Source organism: Amblyomma mixtum, chromosome 3, assembly GCF_055824585.1.
Source record: "Amblyomma mixtum isolate Tamu chromosome 3, ASM5582458v1, whole genome shotgun sequence".
Classification (NCBI taxonomy): Eukaryota; Metazoa; Arthropoda; class Arachnida; order Ixodida; family Ixodidae; genus Amblyomma; species Amblyomma mixtum.
Window position 1 is genome coordinate 363,494,331 of NC_143014.1, and position 12,067 is coordinate 363,506,397.

The 12,067-nt window shown below is 46.8% G+C and overlaps 1 protein-coding gene across 48 annotated transcripts in view; it reads right to left on the reverse strand.

Annotated features, from left to right (window-relative positions):
• The window catches only part of LOC149356620 (uncharacterized), a 62,988-nt gene that overhangs the window by 2,342 nt on the left and 48,579 nt on the right, over positions 1-12,067 (reverse strand). For 18 of the 48 annotated variants that reach the window (XM_089584224.1, XM_089584223.1, XM_089584221.1 and 15 more), the window contains 3 exons: positions 8,555-8,706; positions 2,765-6,196; positions 1,784-1,840 (listed from right to left, as the gene is read on the reverse strand). The exons of 2 other annotated variants lie outside the window; for them this stretch is intronic. In XM_089584224.1, coding sequence (XP_089440350.1) covers positions 5,960-6,196; positions 8,555-8,706 — 389 coding nt within the window. In that variant the 3' untranslated portion in view covers positions 1,784-1,840; positions 2,765-5,959. Of the gene's footprint in view, positions 1-1,783; positions 1,841-2,764; positions 6,197-6,885; positions 6,972-8,554; positions 8,707-11,978; positions 12,026-12,067 lie in introns of all 48 variants that reach the window. 28 more of the 48 variants (XM_089584262.1, XM_089584261.1, XM_089584250.1 and 25 more) reach the window with 10 other exon arrangements.

Consider the following 12,067-nt stretch of genomic DNA (forward strand, 5'->3'; position numbering starts at 1 on the left):
CTGAAAAACAAACCAAAACACAAATAGAATACTTTTACTGAAAGGTTAAGCAAATATTTAAGTGTGAGATACTGTAAGTAAAAACATTAATGAAAGACAATATCAAGAGAATTGCATAATTTTGACCCATAGTGTCTCCAGCCTTGCTGCCACATAGTAATGCAACTATATGATGAGATAAGAGGTGCACAAGAGTTTACAATGCATATAGCACACACAACAAAATCAAGCTAATATAATCTACAATGTCACCGTGCCAACCACGGCTTGCAGAGGTATGTTACCTTCGGGTTGCAAAGGTCTGAAAAAAAAGACACAAAACACGAGAGCACGCAATTTTTTTCCCACCGGTTGCATGAGAAAAGATAACACTACATTTATGTTTCCCTGCATATTACTGAAATAGTAATAATGAAGATAAATTTTCAAACAGGCGACGAAGTTAAAGAAAGAAAAGACTTGTAAAGGCACGAAGAAAATCGGCATGGGACAATTTGCGGTCAGGAGTGTTAGGGCTGGAAGAATTTGAAAATAAACAGTTTAACAGCTTTGCACGCATTAAGCAAGAACATTTCATTAAGAAGCTTGTGAAGAAGTAGTGGAACATAACAGAGGCCCTTCATCTCCCTTCCCTTCCCTTCATCTAATATGAACTTTTGCCACTATAGTAGGTTGGTTGGTTTATGGGGTTTAACGTCCCAAAGCGACTCAGGATATGAGAGACGCCGTAGTGGAGGGCTCCGGAAATTTCGACCACCTGGGGTTCTTTAACGTGCACTGACATCGCACAGTACACGGGCCTCTAGAATTTCTCCTCCAAAGAAATTCAACTATAGTAGATGCAATTCAAGAATGCAGCAGCGAATGCCCCTCAACAAAAGCCCTCCAGCCAATGCCATCGACTGGTTTTCATGATGCGGCGGTTAATTACATTTCACGGAGATACATGCGAGCCACCTGTGATTTCACGTTAAGGAAATAACTACGACGTCTGAGAACTGGTCAATGCCACTGGATGGTAGGCATTTGCCACTTCATTCTTGAGTTCTGTCAAATTATAAAAGCCGTTCATGTATTCAGAGGTGATGGGCAGGTGCGTAAGGAGTGCAGTGTTCCTCAGACTGCACATTTATTTCATTATGACTGTTTCTGCAACAAATAGTTTTAAGGTTAGGCATCTGTAGCTAAGAGAACAAGTTTAAATCTTGCACAACTCTTATGTAGTAACCAACGGAGGTAAAAATATTTCTTGAAATGCAATATATTTTGCTTAAAAACACTGCAAACATAAAAGAAGAGATACACCCCACTGCAGACAGCTTTGTGCCAGTGCATGAACAATGTGTTTTCAGTGCAAGACACTACAGCTACTCCCACAGGCAATCACATCCATACTGAAATGTCCAAAAAATTCAAGTGTGAGAATAGGAACCCTTAACACACACCTGCAAGCTACCTGACGACTTAGTGGTTAACACAAGGCTCAGTAGAGAAAAGTTTGTGGGACGTGGATTTTCAGAAAAATATTTATTTTTACATTGCCTCACTACGCAGTCAGCTGAAACTTGTTGAATAAGTTCGAACATCTATCTCCCCTCATTAAACTGCTCTGGCTAACAGCACAGTACAGATTTTTTTCCAAGAACTAGCATCCCGAAAACTTTTATCCACCACTGTACAAGTACACTGCACTATAGCCAGATGCCCTCTACTGCACAGAGCAAAGAAAAAGAAAGTATCAATCATATGAAAGGAAGAAATTTGCACCGTAGTTCAAACTTACCTGTAAGCTACTGCTGTACTCTCAGGTAACATAGGTCATAGGTCAGTCACATCCATACTGCATGGCCAAGGAAACAAAATATGAGAGAGCAACCTGTACTGCACTTTTTCAACATGACGTAGACGTCATGATGCAGCAAAACATGGCCTTTATTGAAACAAGCCCGCTCACAAGGTTCGCTGATTAAGCACACAGCCGGCACTAACAACAAATCTGATGATCCACAGCTCCACAGGAGTAAGAAAGAGAGGTCTGCTCACAATCCAGGGATATGTATCTCTAGGTGTGCCATATATGGACCTCTTGCTCAGCACTGAGCCTTATGAGCATGAACATGTTTGACAAAGCTACACCAATGCACTGCATGGCCCCATTGCAGTTAGTACGCAGCGATAATAGGTGATTAACGTGTGACTGAAGTTCGGAAATTTAACAGAACACTTTAGTTTTCAAAACAATGCTACTGAACAGCGCAAATTACTGTGCTGTAGATGGCTGGAAACATCCATTGGACAAGCCTAATGTTGAAACAAGTCGATAAGCTGTGAAGGTAGACGAATTTTACATTATTTTCAACCTACCTGCACTTTCCATGGCATGGCATAACTTAGGCACCAATACACTCCACACGCGGGCCACATACACACCACAAAGACAGTAAGAAAATAAGAAATCAGTCGCGAATCACTGCAAAACACACAGCCCCGGCATTATCCTTTTCGTGCGTTGTTTTATTGCTATTAAGAACTTACGTAAAACTGCCTTAAGATTCACACCATGCACGTGTACACCTCGTCTCAATTTTTTTCGTAGTGTAGAACGAGAGAGGCGCGATGCACTGGCTTACGGAGCTTCGCGACAGGCTCGCGAACGCGGGCAAACACGTTTGCGGCAGCTATCGCATCGTACTTGTAACTTCCACAGCACTTTGCTCATCCCACGGCAACATCATCAAAGTAATCTTCAAGCACAGTTACTTACTTGCAAGTTATAACACGCCGCTTCTTTCATCCGAGGCAACAAAGAGTTGGGTGCAGTACGACGTCGGGGCTATTTCACGACAGCTTCGGGTCCAGAAGAAGGTCTTGACGAGCGCATAGGTGATTGATCACATTTATAGCACAGCCAAGCAACCGCAGAACAAACAAACCGCATACTGTAGCAAAAATAAAGGTCGGAAGAAGCACGATGCCACGAAAAACTACGCAAAGATCGCGCTGTTGGGCACCGCGCCGCCCGCGACAAAACTGGTGGCTGACGGATTGGATTGGATCGACTTTAAGGCCTGTCGTTCTGCCGCGGCTTCTGGCAGGAGTTTAGTTTTCATGGAAGGCAGCATGCCTCGGTTACCTCGGCGGAATGCTGGAAGAGAAAAGGGCATTGATCGCAGAAAGTCACGCAGTTAGTTTAATTCAGGCTCTTTCATATCAGCACCATATTCGAGTGATGTTAATTGATTAATCCGAATATGCAACTAATTGCCGGTATAAAAATTTGATCGGCTGAATTTGTCATTTGCAAATAGAATTGCCTTTAATTTTTTTTATGTGAGGAAAAACAAAATATGTGTGTGATGTAAGTTCAGATCCCTACAGGCATATTCACGGATACCCGTCGGACGTCCGTCCGCGGATATCCGCCAGCTATCCGATAACGAACGTCCTTCGGACATACTCCGAATCTCCGATGCGTATGTCCGGATATGGACGTCCGTAGGCATGCCCTACGGACATCTCCACCTGGCACTGGAGATTCGGATCTTAATCGTACGTACTACGGATATCCGTGGTTGACTGGGTTATCACGTGACGATTGGATGACAGCCGCAATTTCTTTTCAATCAATCATTGTCTAACATCAATGCATGCCCCCAACAAACTTTACCGCTGTACAGACCACAACGCCTTCAGTTCGGGCCCTTCTAGCACCCGTGCACCAACGACCTTTAGTGGCACATGTACTGCATGCCCGCCTGGCACGAAGAGTGCCTGGTTGCGAACCCCAATGCTGGCGAAATTCTTTTTTCGAATGAGGTCGCGTCAGAGGTACCACCTCCTGTTTACAAATTTTGGGGACAACTTCAGGTGACGAGATTTGTTTCGCATGAGGCATATAATGCTTTCGCATTAATATTTTCTTACATCTACGCTGCTGCATCGGGTTTGTCCGTAAATGTACTCACCTACCCATGACGCAATCAGACTTCCCTCACATTCTTCGAGCATCATGATACAGAACATACTTTTTTAGCATAGCTCCGAGCTGTCCGTCACCCCCATATCTCTTCAAAAAATAGGACACTGTCGCATTATTTCTATGCGGCGAGTCATTCCAAATTTTTCCTTTTTCGTATCCATACAGATAGCGCACTCATTGCAAAGCGGACACAGTCAAACGGCAAGTGTGCTGGTCCGACGTTGGTGTCCAGCACAACAACTTCAATCTGCACCTACCCGTAGGGGGTGCACAACTCCCAGGCAGAGGCACGGTCACTAACAGCGCGTGGCCCCTTCAAGAATTTTAGGTGAGTCTTGTTGTGCGAAACAGTCCATGAGAAGTCTTCGTGGATTATGCATAAGAGGCACTGCTGCCGGCCCACTCACACTCAAAACGAAGGCGCCGCTCATTGCGGTTTTTCATCAGCAATCTTCGATCTTTAAACCAAAAAATGAAAAAGCCCTTGAGAACAGCCGATTCTATCAAAAGCGTGGCTAGTCATTCTCTACATGTATAAAGCCAAAGCAGACATCCTAGGAACTACCTTAAGTTTGTGGTTTGCTTCGGGCTGGTGAAGCGTAAATAAAGCCATCGTAAATAAAGAGGAAGAAACGGTGACTTCAGTTTCAAATATTTATAGAAATATAATACATACAAGAAAAGTAGACATGAAAACTTCAACTTTATTTTTGCTTGAAAGTGGGCTTACACGTGAATAGCATCTGACTAAACTGAACCATGACTAGCACTAACTTCTGTGTACATTGCAGCAGCTCACTACTCTGGACCATGACTAGATGCATGACAAGACCAATTCACTGTTGCACGACTATAACCTCAGTAGCCGCTTATATCTGTCGAGTGCACTCATTAAGATGACTACAATGTTCGGTGCCTTCTTGGCTCAACAGGGTACTGGCAACTTGAAAGAGCCGCATAAAAAGACATTCAGTTCATGCGTTCAAAACATGTAGTGTCGAGACTAGATGTAAGCATTAAATGCCCCTTATCAGCCATTTTTTTTCCTCAGCCTTTCTTAGCGAACGACAGTGCACCAGGCTTTGTTTGCCACTATTCATGTTTGGAGATACACACTACCAGTGGTCGGATTAAGCCTTTTATGCTTAATATGACCCACCGATTCCTAAGAGTATCCTCTGTCCCTTCAACTAAAGCAATGCAAATGACGACACAGTCTATTTTGCCAGCAGATGCACCTGTCCAAATCGGCAGCATCAGTGTTTACTGCACCTGTGAAATGGCCACAACTAAACTAAAGTAAACTAAAATCTGACCAAAACAGTGTCTCGGCATACACACCAAGCACGCACGTGCCTTTTCGTTGTTGCATCTCAGCGACTGGATTGGATTGGCGACATCCAATCCAATAGCAAAAATGCAGGTTGCCAACACCGGTGTTATATTTCACCAAGTATAGCTGACTGGAAACTTGCGCGGCTATAGTTGGATACAACTTAAGTCATCAGTGAAGCTCCGCCTACATTCAGGACCAGCGCACAGAACTCCTCCCGACATCAGACGAAAAAATCATACGCTCTAGAATTTTGACACCTGGCTGATTTAATAAAGTCAAATTTTAAAAAGCTGATTTCATTTACTTTTGTGAAGGGCTAGCAGAGTAGTATAATACGCCGTGGACCGTGGCCCAGTTTAACAACAGCTGGTTTACTAAGTTGTATCCTACTATAGTTGCGTCATTTTGGCACAGAATGGTGCAATTTTAACAAAGATCATGCTTTTCGCACAGATTGGTGCAACTGGCATAGCTGTGGCACTGCTGCACTTGCCTTGATTTTAGACACGAATAAGATAACCTGTCCTCGCTTATTTTGCGTGTTCGAAGCCTACTTTGCTAGTTAATTTTAAGAGAGGCAAAAAAATTCTGTATAGGGCCTAAAAAAATTCATTTCCAGTATAATATCAGATACAGAAAAATTACTAAAAGATCTCAACGTGCACTGTTGGGTTATGAATGCCCCCTCCCCTGCCTGGGTGGATTAAGGCAGCTCGCGCTCCCCTCCTGCCTAAGTGGATTAAGGCAGCAAACTTCCAGAACCGAGAGACCACAGTGGCAGCGGCGAAGGTCAAAGACCGCCGAAGGCCGAAGATGCGGCGACGATGGCGGCGTCCCGTGGCCGAGTCGACCCTCGGGTCAACGGACAGAGTGGTGGTGTGCTGAGTGAAAGACAGCAGTGTTTAATTACTGAGCCTGTACCCTCTCCCATCAACCGAGCTGCGAGAGAGCCCGCGGCCCAGCGCCGCCCCTGCCGTGGGCGCTATCAACAGTGTCCACAACTGTCCGTCTGATTGGACGTCATTCTTCGAACTATATTCCCCAGACAGGGATCTCGGGAATCCGTGCGTTATTGTGTTGTTTTGAGGACTCCAGTGCACTCCTGTTGACTCCTGAAGAAGTCCTCATCCACTGAGAGCCCCTCTCAGTTGCTCTCTTATGTAAATAATGTAAATATTCCTGTATAAAGTTCTCCCCTTCCTTGTTTAATCTCCTCGTAACCCCGTCTCCCGCCGTCCTCGTCCCTTCTCCGGCCCGACCACGCTCACCCGATCCTAATAGCACTGACATCGCACAGCACAAGGACCTCTAGCATTTCGCCTCCATAGAAGTTCAACTGCCGTGGCCGGGATCGAACCCGCGTCTTTCGGGTCAGCAGCCGAGTGCTACAACCACTGAGCCACCACACCGGCTAATGGGCAGGTTGTGACGACTGATCATGTGACCTAGATAAGCCCACATGCCATCTAGCCTGCTTCTCTAGAGATTTTTCGTGGAGTTTTCGCTCACGGCCAACGACACTGACAGCTTTTATGAGACACAAAGCCCATAATGCTGCCTACTCACTCACCAGCTCACAATCCACCCCTAGCTGTTCTAGCTGATTTCTGGATATTTTCTTCAATCCTCCGCTTCATGTCGATCTCTCCATCGTACCTGTCATTAAGGAGGTGCAGGACGCGACACTTAGTTTGATCTTGTCAATTATGTTTGCATTTATGCCATTTTTGATCCCCTGGCTGCAATGAGCAAGATCAAAACAAGCTCAGCATCACCAATAGTGACAGCAAGAGAGGCTATGAGGCCAATCAAAACTGAAGGGCCGTCTGTCACCTAGAGGGATGCCACAAACATGCACATATAAACTGGAGAAGACAAACGAAACAAAGAAATATTGAAGATGTCAGTGCAAATGCATGCTGTGTGTAAAAGGGCGTCACCTACATAATATCACTGGCAGCTGTATTTTGCAGGATTTTATACTGCACTGCACTGACCAATCAACAATTATGAAATGCATCCATTTCACTGCACTATAACAGTCCGAAAACCTGCACAGCGTGTTCACCAACAAAGTTGCTTGCAGCATGTTACCGCCCACGTTCTCAGTTCCCTCAAATTATGCTGAAAAAGAAAAGAAATTTTATAGTTGTACACCTGTACTATAGCACTCATGCACGAGTTCAACAAATTGAGTGCACATGCAGGTTGTGAGCGAAAGACAGGCAGGGGTCACAGAAGGGAGAGGCGACTTTCAAAATAAAACGTAGTTTTTTTTTACGAGCTCTTAAGAGTGCATCCATACGAATGTATGGAAGTGCATTCCTTTGCTGAATGGAGCCTTTGCGCAGGAGTATCGCTTCTTCATTGGAGCTCAAGAGGAGGATTATTTACATTCAGCGGAATCGGAGACAGACCTAGTTTGTGTGAGATGCAGGTCACAGGTGACTATATAGCTCCACTGCATTACAAAACCGAAGAAAATGCAAAAGTGAAGAAAATAAATATCCTCCGACTCATTCTGGCCATAGTTGTACTCTTTGCCGAAGGAAACGTTTCACTCCTTAAAAAATCTGGGCGGAGTACAGTGCTCCTAGAGAGAGCACAGTAGCCGGTATACTCTATCAGGTAGAGTACCAGCTCTTAAGAGTCTGGTCTAGCAAGCCGATTGGTCGCCAGCACGGTCCTCAACCTTTGGAGGCTTCAGCAGTGGGGATAAACATTCAAGCACCGCAATGCATATGAGCGAGGCGTGTTCACAGGTTCTAGTGACAGACTCTCAAAGCCTGTCAGCCTAAAGTCAATTAAAATCCTTTACGTCAGCCAAGTCACCAGCCTTGAGGCAAAGGTTGAGAAAACGAACACGGAGAACTTAAGAGGTCGTCCCCAATGCTCTTAGACACAGCAGATATGGACTCTGCAAGGCTGCAATGGTGGACACAGTGCCGGCATTCAGGAAAATAATAATACTGAAATTGCTTCGGCATCAACGAAATCCGCCTGGTTCAAATTTTCGGGATCGACAGACTTGCAGATTTCACGCGTGCTGTGTTTGTGAGCATTAGGTACATCGTCTTTTAACTTCTCCGTAACCGTTCTCTCAACATTCACCTGAGTGCTGGCGATTAGGTTCATGGCTTTGAAATGTTGAGTACCTCGTCGGACACTGCCTTCACACTACACTCGCAGCGTGGTGTGGTCCTCGACAGGGTAGTAGAAAGCGAAATGGGTTGACTTACATGGCAAGCGTCTTGAGGCCTCTTTAACATGGAGACTGTCGGGGAGCCGCGTCGATTGCGTCTGCTCCCGCTTGTTGAACCACTTGCCTCGCTGTCTGTCCCCAGGAGACCTGTTCTTTCGTCCGTATGAGGGACATAGCAGATGACCTGTCCTGAAAAGATTTCTCTGCTGTGAGCGAATCCAAGACCGCGCGCATCATTAAAGGACTGCACGCAACTTTATGTCGAGGCCGCCTGCCTGCCTGCACCTGTCCAAGACGTTGAATGACTATCATCCTCTTTAGAATGACCCACTCTGAACACCAAGATGGAGAAAACACCTACGAGTGCACTTTCTCCCAGGATTAATCTACCAACGAAAGGGATGTGGTCTTCATAGAATTGTGAGAAATGCTTTTTATTTACTTTCTCGAGGTCTGTGCATGAAAAAGAAAAAAGAGACTTGTTTGCATAGCTTGAATGCAGGCTTCTGTTGTAGTGTAAGCATAGAGACTTCAGTAAGGTTTCAGTGTGCAGATCAAAGACTAAAAAATCGCATCCGTCTAATGCTCTTGAAGTGTGCATGACTTCAAATCTCAAATGGATGTTTCCTGGTGTGGCTAATTATTCCATTACTGACTTCATGCAATCCTTACAGGGCATGCTCATGCACATTTCTGATTTCTTTGTTGCAAGCTTGTGCAGCACACACAATGGAACACAAACTCCAACGTGGGTTGGAACCCAGCAGAATTTGATGTTATCCCCCAGTGTTGTGGCTTTTCTTCAACTGTCTATGATATTGCTACGGGTCGACGCAGAGACGATGAGGCAGACGAAGTGAGAGGGCGCTTGGCGCGTGCTCTGGCTCTGAATCCTGCGCGGTGGCTTGTGTCTTGGCGTCCGGTGCGCCCTGTGCTTGTGTTGTGTTCAGTGTGACTGCACCAGTGTTCTGCGGGGTGTGAACGTCTCCTGCCACGTAACATCTTGGTGGAGGTGAGGACTTTCCCCTTCCTCTCGTTCTGGCCTATTCCATCACGGAGCTTCGCAGCGGTCGCTACACCGGGACCGCTACAATGACGCAGCCCGGTGACTCGCCAAGTCCCACTGCCACTACATTCATGGTCATGGCTCATCCCCGTGACCCCGACATCTTCTCCGGTGCCTCAACTGAAAACGTCGACAGATGGATCTTGATGTATGAACGCGTCAGCGCCCATAACAGGTGGGACCCCACCGTCATGCTGGCCAACGTCATTTTCTATTTGTCTGGCACAGCGAGGCAATGGTACGAAACCCATGAAGACGAATTAACGAGTTGGGACACCTTTAAAGAAAAGCTTCGCGCTCTCTTCGGACCTCCGGATGCTTCGAAGCTCGCAGCCCAAAAACATCTCGACTCGCGTGCTCAGTCCACCTCTGAAAGTTACATCACGTATATTCAAGACGTCCTTGCCTTATGTCACCAGGTTGACAACTCCATGTCGGAATCGAAAAAGGTGGGCCACATCCTAAAAGGGATCGCGGACGACGCTTTTCATTTACTTCTCTGCAAAGGCAGTGATACCGTGGATGCCCTTATTAAGGAGTGCCGTCTCTTCGAGCAAGTAAAGAGCCGGCGCATTTTTCCACAATTTCAAAGACTTCCCCATACGGCCGCCACATCTTCGTGTGTTTTGCAGCAGCCGCCAACTAGCCCACCTCCCACTTCGCCTCTCAACATCAACGACACAGTCACCCGGATCGTTCGCCGCGAAATGGAGGCCTGTGCACCTGCGGCCCTCCAACCTACCATCCCCAGTCACCCCTTGCCCGATGTGTCCCTTATTCAAGCCGTCGTACGAGAGGAACTCGCAAATTTGAATCTCTCACCTGCCATCTGTTCCATCGGGAACTCTAGCGTCCGGCCACCAACCCGGAATGCTTACCGTCCCAGGGCTCCGAACTTTCGTCGCTACCGAAATCCAGCAGAGTGGCGCACGCCTGATGATCGCCCCATATGTTTCAACTGTTCCTGTGTCGGTCACATTTCCCGGCACTGCCGCAATAGATGGTTTCCGACTCCTCGCACCGAGCTCTCTTACGACAACCGTTCAGATATTCCCCGCCGTTTTCCGCCCCGACCACCTCATGACCAATCAGATTCGGCCAACGATCTCACCAGCTCCCGACCCCGTCGTTCTTCCCGCTCTCCATCTCCACGAGGCCGTCGCTTCCGATCCCCGCAGTCCCTTCGATCATCGGCTGCAGCCTCATACGACCGCTCTGACTTGGAAAACTAGCTGATGCAGCTCCCGGAGGTGACGCTGCATCCACGACCAGGCCCACATATCCTCTACAGACCTCCCACTTGAACCAACTAGACGTTTGTGTTGATGGTGTTCCCGTGCGTGCGCTTGTCGACACTGGAGCGCATATCTCTGTCATGAGTGCACAACTTCGTCGTCGTTTACGTAAAGTTCTCACGCCAGCTCGGTCTCGAGTGCGTGTCGCGGACGGCGGAACAGTTAGTGTTGACGGACTCTGCACTGCACGCATTAGTGTTGCTGGCCATGACCTTCCGGTGCAGTTCAATGTTTTGACCCCTTGTTCTCATGACCTCATCCTCGGCCTCGATTTCCTATCAGAACACTCCGCCCTGATAGACTGCTCGCACGGCATCCTCCACCTCGATCTCCCAGCCATCGATCCTGAACCCTTGCCTTCTCCCAGACTGTATTCGCCCGACCAAGTTTCTCTGCCCTCCCTAGCCGCCTTATTCGTTACCCTACGTTCTACCTCATCAGTCGCCGATGGTGACTACTTAGTCGCCCCTATTTCAGATGTCTTGCTGCACCGCAACGTTGCACTGCCCCATACTGTCGCTACAATCAGGGGAAACAGTGTGTCACTTCCGTTAATCAATTTCAGCTATTCAGCCCAAGTCCTTCCACCTGGCATATGCGTGGCAACGTTCTCACTTCTTCAACTAACTGTGCAACTGTCCTCCTAGAGTGAGGTGCTGTGATTGCGCATGCAACAAGGAAGATGAGACAGCCACCCCAGGAAACTTTTCCAGTTCGCTACACATATCTAGTTTTACAGATCACATGTCACCAAGGTTAACTAGCAGTCAAGATCATGTCGCTCACATGATGTCAGATATCATGGCAAGCACCGGGTTATGCAAAAAAAAAAACCATCTCAATCCTGCAATTCGAAAAACACGCGGTGAAAAGCGGACTGCGCATGGTAAACAGGATTTCCGCTCAAACCCTGGCCGCATGCCACTTCTGCTGATAAGCTATGGAAGGCAGGCAACTGCTCTCTACAAATGGAAGAGACCTGAAACCAACTGCTGGGATAAAAAAGGAGAGAAGGACCACAAGGTTCATGCAAAAATAAAATGCAAGCATTCAGCACTCATCCCTGCACTCATAAATCAATGAAAAGCATAAATACTTACCAAGTACTACACCACAAGGAGTGCTGTGCCCTGCATAAAAAATGCACCTGTCAACAAATTGAAGAGGGAAAAACAGCACTTTAGGGAAA